Source organism: Phaethon aethereus (genome assembly GCF_964289735.1).
Source record: "Phaethon aethereus genome assembly, chromosome: 11".
NCBI lineage: Eukaryota > Metazoa > Chordata > Aves > Phaethontiformes > Phaethontidae > Phaethon > Phaethon aethereus.
In genome coordinates, this window is record NC_138587.1 from 13,899,248 (window position 1) to 13,916,766 (window position 17,519).

The 17,519-nt window shown below is 53.9% G+C and overlaps 1 protein-coding gene across 4 annotated transcripts; it reads right to left on the reverse strand.

Moving 5' to 3' along the window:
- Positions 1-1,705: 1,705 nt before the first annotated feature.
- GATA2 (GATA binding protein 2) lies at positions 1,706-10,456 on the reverse strand (the record flags this gene model as incomplete). 4 transcript variants are annotated; one of them, XM_082004759.1, is made up of 5 exons in its annotated part: positions 10,041-10,456; positions 8,774-9,373; positions 5,983-6,128; positions 2,848-2,931; positions 1,706-2,005 (listed from the first exon to the last, which is right to left on the reverse strand). In XM_082004759.1, exons 1-5 carry the CDS (start codon positions 10,267-10,269, stop codon positions 1,706-1,708), a joined length of 1,359 nt encoding a protein of 452 aa, XP_081860885.1. In that variant the 5' UTR covers positions 10,270-10,456. The 4 variants fall into 4 exon arrangements, with proteins under 4 accessions (XP_081860885.1, XP_081860883.1, XP_081860882.1 ...); XM_082004757.1 differs by having other exon boundaries at positions 2,848-2,973; XM_082004756.1 differs by having other exon boundaries at positions 2,848-2,973; positions 5,983-6,161.
- Positions 10,457-17,519: the final 7,063 nt, after the last annotated feature.

A 17,519-nucleotide genomic window follows, 5' to 3' on the forward strand; every position in this document is an offset into this window, starting at 1 on the left:
AAAATTAAAAATTAAAAAAAAAAAAAATTAAAAAGCTTGTCACAGAGTTAAGCTTATGTGGTTTACATTATCAAACCCCTCTGTTCATTGGGGCATTTTCATCAGAAGTATAGCTAAATATGTACATTGTATGTTATACTGGAGCTTGTGTTCATGAGAGGCATCAGATCATAACAATCAATAGAATACACTTCACATTGGTAATAGCTTTGTTTTCGGTCATTTACGTACAATATGGTTTAATAATGGGAGATTTAATTTTTTTTCTTTTTTTTTTCTTTTTTTTTTGTTTCCATATAAAATACGCTACGGAAAACAGACGTTCCCCTTAGAACGATGCTTTCCCTCATCTCATCAGCTGTCGCTGTGTCTGGGATTTGACGGATGTGTGAAGCTCAAACTGATTGTCTCTCTCTTTTCCCTCTCCAGTGATCTCAAACCTCATTCTGCCCTTCCTCCCTGTGAAGTCCACTGGGGCCTGGATGCCTGAGACAGCACACGCGCTGGCTGGCTGCATGTGGACGTGGTGGCCACACTGCCGTAAGTTTACCCAAGCAGCTAATCTGCATTTTTAAGCGACAGCTGCCAACACAACAGAACAAAATGCTTCAACCTCTAAAGTCTGCGAGTTAGATGTTTTTATGCCCTGTGATATTTTTTTGCTGTGCTAGAAGTTAGCTGCGACATTTTGGTAAATGCCTGTATCATCTCACCCCTGGCCAGTGCAGGATTGCCTTCCCGAGAGTTTTTTTCCCAACAGTTTGTCAGATCAAGCTTTCTGTTTTGAGGAATAATAGGGTAGTTGGGAGGGGGGCTGGTTTTTTAAAATAAATCTTTCATGTTAGAGAAAAGAATGAAGAAGTTGTGTCAAAATAATCACCATCTTGGGCACATTAAAATCCTGTATTACAACTACATTTTTGCTTTGTCATGTGTGTCTGTGTCGTGTCCCCCCCCGCCAAGTCTTTTCCCCCTTCCTAGTAGATGTTTTGGTATGGAAGATAGATAGAGCTAATCCAAGGGGATCGCTGAATGTTTCCCCCTCCTCCTCCTTGTTTTGAAGGCAGGTTCTCTTACAGGGTAGCCATTGCAAACAACAGCACAAAAACATGCAATCAGAGGGGTTGAGGCTTTTTGTGGAAAACGAGAGCAAAATAAATATGACTTTGTGTCTGATTCCATTTTAAAAATTACGTTTTTATAAAGATGTCCTTTTCTTTTTTTCTTTCTTTTTTTTTTTTTTTTCCCTTTTTCTCTTTTTTTCCCCCATCCCAAACAAAATCCGCGATAGAAATCCAGCATGTCTGGCTTCCAGTGAGCCGATTCCATCCTGGGAGGCTGCTTATATCTCTTTACAATATTCACAGTAATAACAAAGAGAGAAAGGAAAGCCAGTTCCAAGCCTTTTTCTTCAGCTTCTGCCACCTTTTGCTTCTTGCTGGACCATTGAGTATTGAACAGGTGAGTTATTTTTTCCTTATACCTGAGGGGGCAAAGTGCATTACAGGCACCACCACACTGTTTCTGCCGAAGACCCATCATTTGCACGGTTTTAGTCCAGCATTAAGAGTTAAACCACATGGGAGCAAAGATCCCCTTTTGCCATCCCTACATTCTCCTCTTGGCAGAACGTTTTCTTATGTGGTGTCACCTTAGGCAAAGCCCCACGTTCTTAATCTCTGGGTGGTCTCTTGGTCATCAGGTTTTATCCCATGGCTGTAACCATGCTGGATGGGTGTGGATGTCCAAATGAGATGCTGGAAGATGGGTGGATGGGGGTAGGTGTTGGCAGGATGTGTCCAGAGTGGCTGAAAGGTGGCAAATGCCCCATGGGCGCCATGTGACTAGCAAGGGCAGCAGCGCTGAAGGGAGACGATTTCTCCTGCATGCACTTGGACAGTTCCTCAAAACACTCAGAGCCTTTCTTGCTTTTCTTTGATTTGTTGGACATTTTCCTATTCCTGGTCTGAATTCCTTCCTTTTTCATGGTCAGAGGCCTGTTCACCTGCAAGAAATGAGAAAATCAGGCTCATGCAGACAAAATGACCTTATTGTGCAAAAATGAAAATATTTGGACAGCCCCCATGTGTTTTTCCTGGATGAAGACCTTTTTCTAGCCAAAGAAAATGGTGTTTCTCTCTGCAGAACTTGTTTATATTGATTTGTTTAATAAAACCACACACACAAAAAACCCCTAGACATGAAAAACAAATTGAACTGAATTTGGCAGCTGATGACTCTTTCCCGTAGGCTTACCCTCAGTCCTCATTCATTTCCTAATAGAAGAGATCAAACTAGGAGGCACACATTGACCCAAATTCAGTCCTAAGACATGAGCAATCTTGTACCAGTAACCTCTGTTACTTACAGTTTAAATAATGTTCCAACATGTCAAGCGATTCCTGCTTAGGATTAATTTAAAAAAAACCCCAAACCACACAACAACAAAATAAAGCCTTAGATATAATTATTAAAAAAAAAAAATCAGAATGAAGATGCCCCATCAGGATTAATTTTTTACACAGAGCCCATTCCAAATGGCCTCTGTGTTTCTGGAGGGAAATGGCACACAAAACACGCTTAGTTAAAACCAAGTGTGGTAGCTCTATTTTGCCTGATTTGCCCAAGCGTTAGAAGCCAAGCTAATACATTGTAATGTCACTGAACTTAGCATCACTATGCTGACAAAGAATGGCTGTCACTTCCCAGGGGAACCTTAGAGACGGGGGGAAGGAATAAAACAACAACCAAAACCCTGAAACTAATAAAAGCCTAGTGTACACCATGCAGTTAAGACATCAATCCCAGCTAGGCAAGCAGCGACACATGAGATGAGTAAATACTCACATTGTGCAATTTATAGTAGAGTCCGCAGGCATTACAAACCGGGTCCCCGTTTGCATTACGTCGCCATAAGGTCGTGGTGGTTGTCTGACAGTTGGCACAACAAGTCCCTGCTCTCCTAGCCGCTGACTAACCAAAAGAAAAAGAAAATTAAAAACGTATCGGCAGGAGGAGGGAGATCATGAGAAAGGTCAACTTGTACTCAATATTTAGGTTGGGTAGAACTAGTTACTAGATTTTGCAGAGCATCAGGGCTGAAGGAAAGTTCCTGTCGGTTTTACATTTGGTGCTGTTAGGTTTTTGTTTAAATTCAAGTATTCTCCTGTGTGACTGCAGCTTCAAGCTCCATGGCACCGTGTGAGCAGGGGAAGTAAGGAAAGAACGAACGCATCTCGAACTCCACAGACAAAAATTTCAGAGGGGGAATCATCTGATTTGTCCAGGTTTTCCCTTTTCAGGATTCTAGAATGCATCATGAAAATGCATTTGCCTTTTTTTTTTTTTAAATGACCGATTTAGTTTATGCCAATGTTGGGACTGGGTTTGAAAAGAGGGAATGATCTTAAAGAATGTGATTTTTACCCCTACTCTGGCCCTTTAAAGATGGACACAAAAGAAAACCAACCGCATTACTTAACTGGGTGCAGTATTTATCAGAGCCATCACTGAAAATTCAGTTTCCATTTACAAGTGAAAGGGAGAAAACAAAACCCGGCTCCAACTTTCTTTAAATATTTAGCAAACCAAATTTCATGCCTTGCAGCAACGATTCCGCTGACCCGACCCGTCTGCCGCCTCTGTCCCTACTCAGTTCCTTGGCTGACAAGCCCTCAAACAACTGTCTTAAAAAGAAAGAGAAAAAAAAAATCCACCACCCTTTCCTAAAACTATTGTTCTGCTGAAACCAAGGTGGGGGGAAAGAAAAATGCCCCAACATTCACCCACCTCCCAAAACAAGAACAGGAAAAGTAGAACAGCGGGCAGCCAGTAATTTCTGGATGGGCCCTTGTCTAGCAGACCCCACAATAATACGTTCTTTGTGCAAGCTGGGTATCGTATAAAGTGTTACGGAGGGACTAATCGCACCCCATATTTGGGGAAATAATTTTGTATTAGAAAGCTTCAGCCCTGCCTCTGGAAGTGGTCAAAATACAGTCCATTTTGTGCAATTGGATTAATGCTGAGGACTCTACATTTTCTTTTGTTAAATTAGTAGAGTTTATATTCTAATACATATCAATCGTGGTAATTTCCCCAGGGCCTTGCTCCCTGGATATTTTTGCCATTAGCCACAAGAGCCATGGGGTGAGGCAGCAGGGAAGCTCGCGCTAGTGTGCGGGGCATCTCCGTGAGCAGAGTCCCGCAGCGGCGTGTTTCCCAGAGGAGAACTCTGTGTGCTTCCCTGTGGGCCGGCTCCGCTGTGGAACTGGTGCTGCTGGAAGCACAGACCCACTCGCCTCGCAAAAGAGGAGCACTGGGTTCTGTTCTCACTTGCTCCTGGTTTACGCCATGGCCCTCTGTAACTCTCCCAAAGCTGACGGACGGCTCCGCAGCTTAAGGCAAGAATCAGGCCCTCGGAGACTCATATATTTCAGTCCCTTACTCGCCTGCGAGAACAGGCCAAAGGCAGAAAGAGGGGCTACCCCCTACTGCAAGTACACTCATGCAACCCAAACACAATTAATGCCAGACTTCCAAACGCTGACATTATTAATATGATCGCTTTGCTATTGCATGTCAGATGAACAAATTCCCAAAGATGGCCATCTCCTCTCCCCCGCAAACAAGCAAACTACAGTGGAAAAAGGGGCAATAAACAAAGCTGTAAATCAATTAAAGCAAAACATTAAAACAACTAAACTAAAAGAAAACCCCTCTAGTGCCCCCCAAACCCCTCACAGTGAGTTAAGTGTAACAGTCTCCCAACACACTGGAAGGTGGAGACCTATGTTTGCATATTTGAAATGGCTTACTGATATTCAACTATGCTGCTTAACTCTGTGGCCTGTCCCATTCAGACTGGAAAGCACTTGAGCCCGAGAGACGATAATGTTACACTGTTGTCTTAACATTTTTCTATATGTCAGTCACTTTAGAAGGCAAGTCATTAAGAAGCTTGCATAGTTGAAATTCTGACTCACGACAGAAATCTTCTGTATCCCATCCCAGTGTTAGAGCAGTAATGCCAATTTTCTCCTCTCCAAGCCTTCTTGAAACGTGCCCACGAATAGCTAAAAGACTTAGGCACCATAAATCACAAAGCTCAAAAAAAAAATATATTTATTATTCTTAGCGTTTTACGCATTATTTGTGGAGCGGAGTGTATTAGAAATTTCAAAACAGCAAGCATGACTGGCAAGGCTTGCCTATAGAAACTCTCTAAGGCTTTTAGAGTCAGGAAACAGATACACAAAGTTTCCTTATCTTTAACGTACAGATATCCGGATAGGAAACTACTACCAGGAGCTTAGAAAGGACATTTTTTTTTTTTTTTAAAATCACTCAAATGAAAATACAAAGTATAGGTGACTCCATGGAAAAATAAGAGGATTTTTTTTTTTTTTTTTTCAAACAGTAGGGGATTGTCTGGGGAGGGAACCAATATTAATATTGCCAGAGAATATAAGAGTGAAAATTACTTCATGGCTTTTATACAAATAATTATTAAGTAGGGAGCAGTAGCTTTGACTCATCTGATTTGTTTTGCTTTTTTGGAGCTGGAACTTTTTTTTTTAGTACACGGTGGAAGACATTCACGCTCATAACCCTTTCGCTCCTGGTATGTGCCCAAAACGTCCCAAGAGGCCAAATAAATGAGGAATTAAATTAAAAGCTGTCATCCGAGGATAAACGGGGAGACGGATACTCGATATCCCGCATGTACTCCGAGCAGCAGGGAGGCTCGGGACAGAGGCGCGCTCGGCGGCACGGTGGTCTGTGGTGGTCTGTGCCGGGGCTGCTGGGGCTGGGAGATCTGCCCCGAGGCACGGCAGTGACCTCGACGTGACTGAGCCCCACGTACAGCGCAGCTCAGCTCCGCGCAGGGGCTGAGCAGAGATGAGACACGTTTGACTGGTGCCTGCGTGTGGTCCCTTTGCCTAATTTATCCCCAAACCCAGGAGAAAGAGAGACACCTACCAGCCTTCGTTTAGGTTTAATGAGAGGTCGGTTTTGACCATTCATTTTGTGGTAGAGCCCGCAGGCGTTACACAGGTAATGCCCGGTGCCGTCTCTTCTCCAGAGAGGGGTGGCAGTTGCTCCACAGTTCACACACTCTCTGCCTTCTAAATGGAAACACGAAGAAACCGGATTTCTTTCTTTAAAAACAAATTCACAAAAGCTTTTTGCATTGTCCGTTAGGCATTTTCCAGAAGTCAAAACAGTGTGTTAATTCAAGCACAATCAGACAGCAGTGACATCTACAGCACACACAGCAAGGAGGCTCAGTGTTTCGAGAACGCCCAGACTCCGGTGAGTATTTTATGTCATGATCAGAAACAGGCAGCTCTCTCTGCAAGGTGAGAAAGAGTGACACTCTTATTGTGTCAGATGGAAGTTATCGTTTCAGTAACGAGAACTCCCTTAATCTGCACTGGGCACCGCTCCCCTCCCGTATCTATTGCCCTCGGATGGTGAGCTCCTGTGTTCTCCTGCCACAAATACACTCGTACGCATGTACACAAACACACACCTGCAAACACACAGAATGTTAGAGAGGGAGTCAAAGAAAGCAGTTTTCTGAATGAAATCTAAGCAAAAAGACGTCCCATTCTGTGCTTCCCTTTTTGTTGCAAATGCTACAGGACGAGAAAGTAAAGCTGAGCAGACTGGGAATGGATACAGAATGCCAAAGGCTCAGTTACGATTTTTGTTCTCAAGGCAGAAAAACGCTGTTAATGCTGATCTTTGAGAAAGTTCAGTTTCAGCAAGCACTCTGGAAATTACTTTAAAAAAAAAACAGGCTTTCAGTTCTTTTCCGTTTCTGTGATTTTTCAACAATACAGTTTGGATTTGGTAGGGAGCAGTTTACCTTATTACCGCTTCGTTATTAGTTTTAGTAGCAGAATGTGGGAAACAATGTTGCAGACTGGCTCTATTAAAACCCAATATGTAACTCTTAGATATCTGTTCCTGCCTCAGAAAGCTCTCTGCTAGAAGTTCATTTGCCTCTGATGGTTCGAGGGCAGGTCTGCTTAATATAGAAATCTCTCTTAATATAGTTTATGCAAATCCTACAGTATTTAACTGGAGAGGAAATTCTTTTTGCCAATAACTGAAGCAGGCCATGTTGAGTTCAGCGGGGCTTGTGTCTCCTTTAATCTAGGGAGTGGGTGGCTTTTAAACAACACAGTCTACGGTGAAAAATGAGGGGAGCTCTGCGGCGCTGCGTTTGGAGCTTTTGTCCCTCCTAGGGCAGGAAGCTGCAGGAGTCGTCGTGTCGTGAGTCTTAGTTTTCCTACAAAAACACCGAGTGGTCACGAACTTTCCCCAGTTCCTTGCACAGGGGGCTCACTCACAGCAAGAAAAAAAAAAACAAAACGTAAAACAAACCAGAAAAAGCTCCTTACTTGCCCCATCTAAATAGAATCATCAGCAACTACAGGATAAAAACAAAAAAAGCTACTCGAGATCCCTCTATCTTCAGGGACCTGGGTTCTGAATCTGTTTCCAAACTCGGGAGCCTCGGTCTGCTAATTGCCTTTACTTCTCTCTGCACTACTAAAAAAAAAAAAAAACAAACATATACATAGTAGCAACAGCATTTAAACAACGGCAGAGGGAGAGTGTGTTTTTCCCCTCCGAGGAGCCGTTTGAACCAAGAGTTGATGAGATTGTAAAAGCTGATATTTTTGTTGCAAAACTCTTAAGAGATCACGTTTCTAAATTATTGTCCACTTTAAAAATAAATGCATGTGGTGTATTCATGAGCATAGATGTGCAATGATCTATAAGAATGCACACAGAAAGCATATACAGCCATGTATTCTTAAAGGGCTGTCTAAATTCGGTAACGATGTACCGCGTTTCATTTCCTTCCACGGCTGAGGATGTTAAAGCAGGAAGGTTAGTAGAACTACACAAATACTCTTTCATTCGTCTGCCTAGTTGCACAACTGCTCTGATTTCAAAGTGGGATCAAAAACTTGGTCCCTCACCTAATTTGCCGATTTAGGACTGCACTTTTAGGAAGAAATGCAAGGAAGGGTTGTGAACACGGTAAAGGTCTGCAGGCAGTCGTTTGGAAGCAGAGATATGTCTGGTTCAGGGGGGGAAATAAAAAAAAAGGCGGCGTATTTTCTAGTTGAAGTTAGGCTGGAGTAAGTTAGCGACGACGGGACACCTTGGTCCTTCGCACTGGTATGTAAACTGTATGTGAACTTTCGTTGCCGCAGAACGCTGAGGAAACCGGGCCCTCCGCGATGTGAGCGGGCCGGCCGGGAAGTTTCGCTTTCATCCTGCACTGCGGCCTCGGCTCGTGTTAGCGAGGGGACGTGGAAATGATGGAGGGGGAAACGCCTATCGCTAGAAAGTCCCCACGCATAATCCGTGGGGGAGTTTTACTGACTTGGGGGAGCAGGGTCGGGCCTCAGCCTCTCGGGCGGCCAAGGCCAGCTTTTCTCCGAGGGAAACTTTCTTTTTTTTTTCTTTTTAAATTTTATTTTTCTTCCTATAAATCCCTCTTTGCACAACCTGACCTGCCGGCTGGCGCGGCGCCGCTCCCGGTGCCCCCCGGGGTGCGCCGCGGATGCGCTGGCACCCGCAGAAGCCTGGCACAAGCTCCATCTCCTAGTTTAAAAACCCCGGAAAATGGGATCAGGCCAGTCGCCTGCCCCCCTGTCCCGAAGAGGGGCCGACACAAGCCCCCAGCCTCACCCCGAGCGCCCCGCGAAGCCAAGCGGCACACGCACCCCCCGCCCGCGACACCTACCCGAGCAGGATCTGGCCTTGCTTCGCGGCTTGGGGGTGAAGCTGGACGCGGGGCCCCCCAGGAAGCTGCCGGGGTGGAAGAGGCTGCTGCTGTAGTCGTGGGCGGCCGGGACGTAGGAGGGGTAGGTGGGGATGGGGTGGTGGGTGGAGGGCTGGGCCCCCATGCTGGTGAGGCTGCTTCTGAGCGGGCTGGCGCTCTCCATCTTCATCCCCTCTGACAGCGACACTTGGTACTTGATGCCGTCTTTGTCCTCCTGCCGGGCGCCGGCGGAGGACGAAGGGGAGGCAGCGCTGGTGGAGTTGGGGTCCGGGGACACCTCCTTGGGAGGGGTCGGGGGGAAGCCGAAGAGGTGGGAGCCGGAGTGCGAGGCCGGGGTGAGCGAAGAGACGGAGGCGGTGCTGGAGGTGCTGCTGCCCGGGTACACCGAGATGGCCCCGGGCGCTCCGGCCGCCGAGGGGTGCAGGGGGGTCTTGGTGAAAGGGTTGACGGTCCAGGGGTTGTGGTGATGGGCGGAGAGTGCCGCCTTGCTGCTGTCCAGCCAAGGGATCCCGGGGCTGTGGATAAGATGAGGCCGGCACATTTGACTCCCGGTCAGGCGGGCTGTAGGGACACAAGAGCGTTTGGGATCAGCCCGGGCCGGCTCCGGGAAGTCCCCCGGCCCCCGGCCCAGGCAGCCGAGGGGCAGCCGGCCGCGGGGAGAGGTTTCGCAGCCCGGAGAGGAGCAGCCAGGCTGGCGCAACGGCCCCTTCCCCCCGTCCCCTCCGAGAGCGGCCAGCCCAGCGGCAATGAGCGACGGGCAGCAGGAGCGGGGACACAGGCACCCGGGGCAGGAGCAGAAGCACCCCCCTCTCCTCCCATCCCTGGGAATTAAGTAGCAAACCCCCTTCTGCTGCGTCTTCCGAGCTGCCGCAACGCGCTCCCCTCGGCTCCTAAAAACACCCCCAGCTAAAATCCATCGCCGATCCGAACCGGTTTGGTTTTTGCATCCGGGAAGTAGCCGCGTCTGAGAAGTTCTAGCCCGTGCGCACAGTTTCCCCTTCCTCTCTCACCTCCCCCCTTCTCTCCCTCCCCTCCGCCGATCCTCGGTTACCTCGAGGGTTAAAATCCACCCGGGCCTCCCTTTCTATCCCGTTTTCTCAAATCTCCTTCCCGCCCCCGGCTCCGACACACCGACGCGGCCCCCGAGTGAAAACTCCGCGCCTCCACGCGGGACACCAGCACGGAGGAGCGCGGGCGGGTGGGGAAGGGGCCGGGGGTGTCGGTTTACCGTGTGCCTGGCTGTAGGAGACCCTGGCGCGGGCGTGGGCGGGATTGGCGTAGTAGGGGTTGCCCTGGGAGTCCAGGTGGTTGAAGAAGACGTCGACTTCGTCCGGAGGTAGGAGCTGCGCCGGTTCCATGTAGTTGTGAGCCAGCCCGGGGTGGTGGCTCTCGGGGTGCTGCCCGTTGAGCACGGCGTGGTGGGCCATCCAGCGAGGCTGGTCCGTGGCCACCTCCATGGCCTCGGGCCTCCCCCCCCCGCCCACCCCCGGGCCAGGAGCGAGCGGCGCTGCTGGTGGGTGTCAGGGGACGGGGTGGCTTTCCTCAAGGACAAAACCGCCGGGAGAGCGGGGTGCGCCGGGGGAAGGGCGGGGGCGGACCCCCGGAGGCGGCGTGTCCCGCTGCCGGCGGGCGGGGGCGGCTCCGGGCGGCACCTGCGGGGAGAGACGGGCGGGTGAGCGGCTTCGGCAGCGCTGCCCGCCGCGCCGGCTCCCGGCAGCGCCGTTTTCCCGTCGGTGGATGGATGGGGAGGGGGCAGCGGAGCCCCTCCCCCCTTCCAAAACTCTCCCTCTCCCCCAAAGTCGTCGCCTCGCGCCCTCCCTGCACATCGCCCCACAAAATAAACAGAGATCCCATTTCAAACTCTTTACCCCCCCAAAAAAAGGCAAAAAGCTTCCTTTTCTTTTTTTTCCGCCCCCCCTCCCCGCTCCGGGTACAGACGTCAACAGGAGTTTTTCCAGCTGGCTTCAAAAGCGGGGTAAAAAAAAAAGAAAAAAAGGAAGGACGGCAGATCGAGCAGAGCGTGGCTCTCGCAAGAGCTCCGCCTGACACAAAAGGAACAGGAGGGGAGAAGGAGGGAGGGGGGCAGAGAAGAGGGAGAGGGGTGTCCCGCGAAAGCACCGAGCGCGCCCCGGCCGCGGCCCCCCCCGCGCTTACCCGGCGCGGCAGGCAGGGCGGCTCGGCGGGGCGCGGGGGGCGCGCGGGGCGGCGGGCGCCACGGGCAGGGCAGCGCCGCGGCTCTGGCCGGCGCGGCCCCATCCCCGCGCGCCCTATATGAGCGCTGGCGCCAGCTGGCCGCGGCGCCGCAGACGGGCCGGGGCGCGCGGGGCCGGCCAGCCAATCCCGCCGCCCCACACCGCCCCCAGCCGCACCCCGGCCCCAAGCCGGCCCGGGGGGGGGGCGCGGCGCAGACACCCCCCCCGCCGCCCCCTTCCCCCGCCCGCGGCGTGCTCGGCCGGCCGCGCTGTGGGGGCTTTCCCCGCCCGGACGCTGCACGCCCCTGCGGGGCGGGGACGGCAAAGTAGCGCGGGCGGGGGGTGTCCCGCCGGGGTGTGCGGGGATGCGGGGGGGGGGGGGGGGGGGGGCGAGGACGAAGTGCGGGAAGGGCTCGGCGGTGGGGCCGGCTCCGCCGGGTGCTGCCCAGCTCCCAACGCCGCCGGCGAGATGGCCGGGGCTGGGAGGGAGGGATGGAAATCGGCACCGGGGAGATAAATACGCTAAAATCCCCGAAATCGGGCACAGCAGCGCGAGCCGGGAGTGGGACAAACCCCAGCGCGGCCGTTCCCACCACTTTAGTTTGAACTAACTAACTGTCGGAATCGGGGGAGGGAAATAAAAACAAGTAAAGGCGAGACTCCGGGGAGCCGGCACGGCCGGGAGGGCACGGACAGCGGGGCAGCTCCGGCCGGAGTTGCCTGCCCGCCACACCGGGCAGGCTGCGGGGTGGGCAGGAGCCGTGCGGGGCCCCTGCCCGGCAGCACCGGCCCGGCCCGGGTTTGGCTGGCAGCGCAGCTGCCAGCGGCGAGGCCCGGGGAGCCCCGCCGGGCCCGGACAGGGGTCTTTCCCTTCTCCCCTTTTTTTAAAATTTTAAACAGTTTTAATATTTGCGGTGACCCGCGTGCTTTGGGCCGGGAGGCAGAGGCGCATCCCGCACCAACATGCAGTTTCTGCGGCGCGGGCGGCTGTAGCCGGGGCGCGGGTCGGGCTGTGCCAGCCCCGGAGGTGCGGATAAACCCGTCCGCTTTTGAGGCGGAAAATAATTCATAATAATAACGGGAAAGTCACAACCAACTCCCCTGGAGGGCGGCGGGTCGCTGCCGCAGGTCCCGTTTCCCAGGCGCTCCCCTCCCGTTCTTCACCCGCTGCTTTCGGGGGAAAAGGGGGAAGGCCCCTCGCAAGCCCTCAAACCTCCGACTGGGACACGGGGCGAGGAAACCGGCCCTGGCCCGGGCCGCGGGGGGCGACCGCTCTGCACGGCTGGCAGCGGCCGCGGCTCCAGCCCGACGGCGCGGCCGGGGCCCGGGCGGCGGGAGCCGGTCGGTCTGTGAGGACCCCGCCGGGGGGGCGGCGGGGGGAGCGGGGCGGCCCCGAGGGCGCTGCCGCCGCTGCCGCCGCTGCCCCGGGCCGCCCCCCGGGGGGCCGGGAGCCGGAGCCGGCCTCCCCCGGCCCGGCCGCCCCAGTCACCGCGACGCCGGGGCTCTGACGTCACCCGCCGCTGCCAAATTCGCCAGGAAATGAACTTTCTTTTTTTTTTTAATAATAACAATAATAATAATAATGATGACGGTAATAATAATAAAACTCCCTTTCCTCGCTGCGGAGCCCGCTTGGCCGGAAAGACGCGGGGCTCCCTCCCCAGCCGTGCCCCGCCACTACCCGTTGTGTGTCCCCCCGCGCCCAAACCTGACCCCCAGCGCAGCCCCCCGGCGAGACCCAGAGCGCAGCCGGCCGGCATCTCTCCCCCTCCCGCACCCTCCCCTCTGCCGCCTCCCACACCCGAAGCCGGGTCGCCCCGCTCCCTCCTCGGGTGCCGGGGTGCCCCTCGCCCCCTCTTGCCGCCCATGGGGGGGCCGCAGGCGGCGGCAGCTCCTCGACCGACTGCCGGGCGCGCAGAGGGCGGCGGGACCGGCTTCTCTCGGGAGGCCGGAGACAGGCGCCGGGCCGGGCTCGGTGGGAGCGGGCCCGGGTCTGGGGAAGGCAAGTGCCCCCGCGCTGCGGAGCTGCCCGCCCGCGGCGGAGCCTGCCCTAGGCCGGAGGTGCCAGGGAGGAAAGGGAAACAAAGCAAAAAAAAAAAAAAAAAAAAAAAAGGAAAGTTAAAAGGCAGGGAGAGAACCGAGCGAGCTTTCTAAAAATCCGGCTTCTCCCTCCGCCGCCGAAGAGATTTTCTTTCTACATGCACAAAAAAAAAAAAAAAAACAAAACCACCCAAATATCCTCCCAAAACGGATTTTTTTTTTTTTTAAGAGAGGTGAGTGTATAAAATAAACGCGGGTGATGGCAGGTAGGTTCCACCGCGCCCCGCTCTCCCCACAGCCCGGGGGCTGCCGGAGCCCACCCTGCTCGGGGTCCATCCCGCTGCAGCGGCATCGCCCCGGCACCGCCGCTCCAGCTCCGGTCGGCGGCAAAACCAGCGCCTCGCTACGCCCCTTATTAATTAATATGGATGTTTTAATTATTGCCTGGCTGCCATCAGCACGGGGCCGTGATTTTTTTTATTTATTTTATTTTTATTTGGGGGGGGAGTGGGGTGGGCTGTTTGTTTTAGGCAGGTGATAAAATCGCAGTTAACGAGCTGATAATTCGTTCGTGTTTGTTTTAAAAGACAAATTGTAAAGATTAATCAGGCGGCTTGATTTATGGCGAGGCAGACCCCGGCGAGGGCTCCCTGAAGCCCCCGTCTCGGGTTACCCGGGGGTCGGCGGGCGAAGCAAAACAAAAGGGGCGGGTTTGCAGCGGCCGCGGCCCCGGGCCGGGGGTCCGGTTGCCCCCTCCCCGCCGCCGGGCTGCGGACACTTGCGGCCGGCGCCCTCCCCGCACCCGACTCCCGCGTCCTGCACGCCTCCCATTAAAACCCTTTGTAAAATAAATGACCCCTCCGGCAGGGATGAACGATTTCTGCTGAGGGAGCGGTTTCATTCCCCCGGCTGCGCTGGGAGGTCTCCGAGCCAGCCGGTCCGCAGGATTTTACTTTATTTTATTTTTTTCCCCGCCGAGTCCTGTTCCCCGCTGCCCGCGTTTGGTGAACTGGCTCCGGTCTCGGCCGCTAAATGCCCCGGCGGCAGGGCTGGGGTTTATAATCGAATTTATTCACCCATCGGGAGCATCAGCGGAGGCGAGCGGCTCCGCGGCACTCCGCGGGCGCTGCGCAGGGCAGCTCGCCCTCAGTGCCAGGGCACCGGGGAGAGGATTAGGTGGGCCCGGGGCGCGCCCTGCGAGCCCACGGCCCTTCTGTTGTCCCCCTTTTTTATATCCCACCCCCGGCACAATGCGCTCCGGTTTTTAACTTTATTTTGGTTTTGCTGTTGCAATTTTTAATTATTTTTTTTTAATAAGGGAGCTTTCCCAGCTCTGGAAGCACAACTGGTTATTTTGATTTGATTGACAAGTGATGTCATATCGTTAAGGGAGGGGGGAGACGACAACATGTTTTAGCAACAGTTCGTAGCGACGGAGTTGACACCACACACCCGAGCAGAGAACAAAACCCACCGGCCCGTCCGCCCGCCCGCTTTTTTTTTTTCTTTCTTTTTTTTTTTTTTTTCTTGATCCTGGGTGCTTGGGACTCAGGGCAAAAAGGAGTGCCTGGGCAAAGGGGCTTGCCTGGGTGGGACTCGCAGACCCCGAGCCCTTTCCTCCGGACACCCGCCCCTTCCCGGTGCCCCCCCCCCGGGGCCGCGCTCCCTCCCGCCGCCTCTTCCCCTCGACCTACAACCCGCCGCGGCCCCGGAGCTCCCCGAAAAGAAGGAACAAGAGGGAGAGGAGCGCTCAGCCCCGGCACTCGGGGCCGCCGGTGCCGGCGGGAGCGGTGCGAGCCCCGGGCGGGCGGGGAAGGCGGGGAGGGGGCTGGGAGGGCCGTGGGCGTACCGCCGGCCCACGCCCCCGGGGCCGCGGCAGGTAGGGGACCCGCCGGTGGGAGCTGCGACACCCCCCCACACCAGGTTTCTTTCCTTGGGTGTGACTTTTTGGGGAGGGGAAGTTCTCACTTTCTGCCTTTTTTTTTTCCCCTCTCTTTTCGGTGTTTTTCTCCCTCCGGTCTGGGCTTCGCTTTGCTTTTCTTCTCCCCGGCCCCCCCGCCCCGGTCCTGCATTACCGGCACGTATGAATGGCTGCTAATAGGGTTATAAAATGACACAGCTACCTCTTAACCACAAGGCCCTATTTAAGCTGCATTAAAGAAAAAAAAAAAAGAAAGAAAAAAGAGACGGCTCGGGGAATAAATCACGGAATACTTAAATTTTTTTTTTTTTATACTGTAGGAACCTCCTGGCTACCCCTCCATCCCGCAGACGATTTCCGCGGGGTATGTCCCCCACCGTGGGGACCCTCGGTCCCGCACCCCTTCACCTGCGCTGTGCCCGGTGCCGCAGCCCCCGCGGCTGCAAACACAGGGGAGGAAGCGCCCGGAGCCGCCCCCGGCCCCAAGCCTTGTCCGTATGTTCCCAAAGGAAAAAAACAACCAAACAAAAAAACACATGCGGGAGGGGTTGCACACGCACACCTTTCTCCAGAAAAAGGTATGAACATTTTTTTTCAGGCGCTGCCAGGAAAGATTTCGTTTGCAGGAACTCGCTTTAATTTTATATTTTTTTTTTCTTGCAAGGTTATTTCGGGCGTAGCTGTTGCAGGAGGGAGGAAAGAGGCCGAACCCGCAGGTTTGATTTGTTTCTCCGCGGGGCAAAACTTCACTGGGAAGGGACCGAGCCCGGAGCGGGGAGCGGAGCTTGTCTCACGGCACCGGCCGCCGCGAGTCGCGGGGCTTGGACCAGGCCGGGGGTTAGACTTCCGAGAAAGAAAAAAAATTATAAATCATTGCCTTTAATAAAGACGCTCCGTGCTCTGGGGGAGAACAATCCCCGCAACCGAAATCCGCACCCCCCCTTAGTGAAACTGCTTTTCTTATTGAAATCGCCTCAAATCCAGGCAGGCTCCGCTCCTTGTTGCTTCTATTTATTTTTTTTTCCCTTGCCTTCCAGCCTCTGCACCCCAAAGCAAAAGGAGGATAAAGAGGGCAACTTTGCACGTATAAAAACAACAAAAAAAAAAAAAAAAAAAAGGGACGGGCGGTGAAAGAGCCCGCGGAGAGGAGCGGCCCGGTCCCCGATGTGGCTGGGTAGTTTTAAATCATGCAAAGCCCCGTAAAGCTGCCGCACGGGACTGGGACGGGGAGGACTCCCCGGCAGGCAGGTGCAGGAGGAGCGGGGCCGGGCCCTGCCGCCTTCCCGGGGCAGAAAAAACCCTCGCATCTTTGCCTTTTTTCTTTTTTTTAATAATGCCCAAATCTGCCAACAATGGGAGCGAGGAGATAGGATGGGGCTGCGGGGAGGGGGCGCGGGGTCCTGCACACCCTGGCTCCGGGAAGTGGCTGCCCGGGTGAAATGCAACTTTCCAAGATGGAGATTTAAATAATTACCCCGATGACAATGGGGGGGGGAAACAAAAAAAAACCAAACAAAACCTCAGACTCACACGCGGCCCGGCGGCCCCGCTCCCCGCAGGGTGCCGGTGCGGGGGGCGCCGGGCAGAGCCGGCTGAGCCCCCGGTGCCTCCGAGCCGGCAGGCGTTACTCCGGGCTCAGCGGCGGACCGCGAGGCCGGTACGGCAGCCCCGGGACGCGCAGAGCCGCGCAGCCGCATCCCCTTACCTTGCCTCTCGCCCGTCCCAGGTTTTTCTTTCGGTTCGCCTCCCGGTTCGCGGCCGCCGCGGGACCGCCCGGCGGGCTGGGGAGGGGGCGCCGGCCACAGGGACCCCCCGCCTGTCTGCGCCGGCAGCGGTGGTTCTGCCGCGGGCGGCGGGTGCGCGCAGCGCGGCGGAGGGGCTGCCCGAGGTGCGCGCTGCTTGGAACTGGCAGCAGTTTTCGAGCTGAGGCTTTTTTTTTTTTTTTTTCCCTTCGCTCCTTCCCCCCTTCCCTTCCTCCCTCCCTCCCTCTCTTTTCCTCTCTCCCTTCTTTCCCTCCCCTTCTCTCCCTCGCTCTCCTGCATTCAAGGATGGCACAGCGAGCTGCTGTGTATTTATGTACATAATAAGGCAGCTCGTCCCCTCCACTTCATTTGCATCATTACAATATCTGTACAAGCACATCACATTGTCTGTTGCTTGCACCTTTTGTTACGGTTGCTGTCACAGTCTACGCGACTTGACTTTCATATTTTACAGGAATTGATATTACACCACCACCACGCGCTCCCACCCCAGGCGCTGGGCGCCGCAGCCTCCCCGAGCCGCTCACTCCTGCCACCGGACCCCGGGGAAGGGGCGGGGGACACCCGCTTTGCAGGATCAATTATTCGTATAAATTATTCCTATTCCTATTAATTTTGTTTCCACTCCCTAGTGAAGGGAATACTTTGGGGTTTTTTGATTTTTTTATCTTTTTTTTTTTTTTTTTTTTTTGTGGACTGGCTAGTCTTGCTTTTGTATAACCTCATGTTTCTCCCCCCTCTCCTTTCCCAAACCCAGCCTTTCGGGCTGTGCACCTGCACATAAGAGAGGC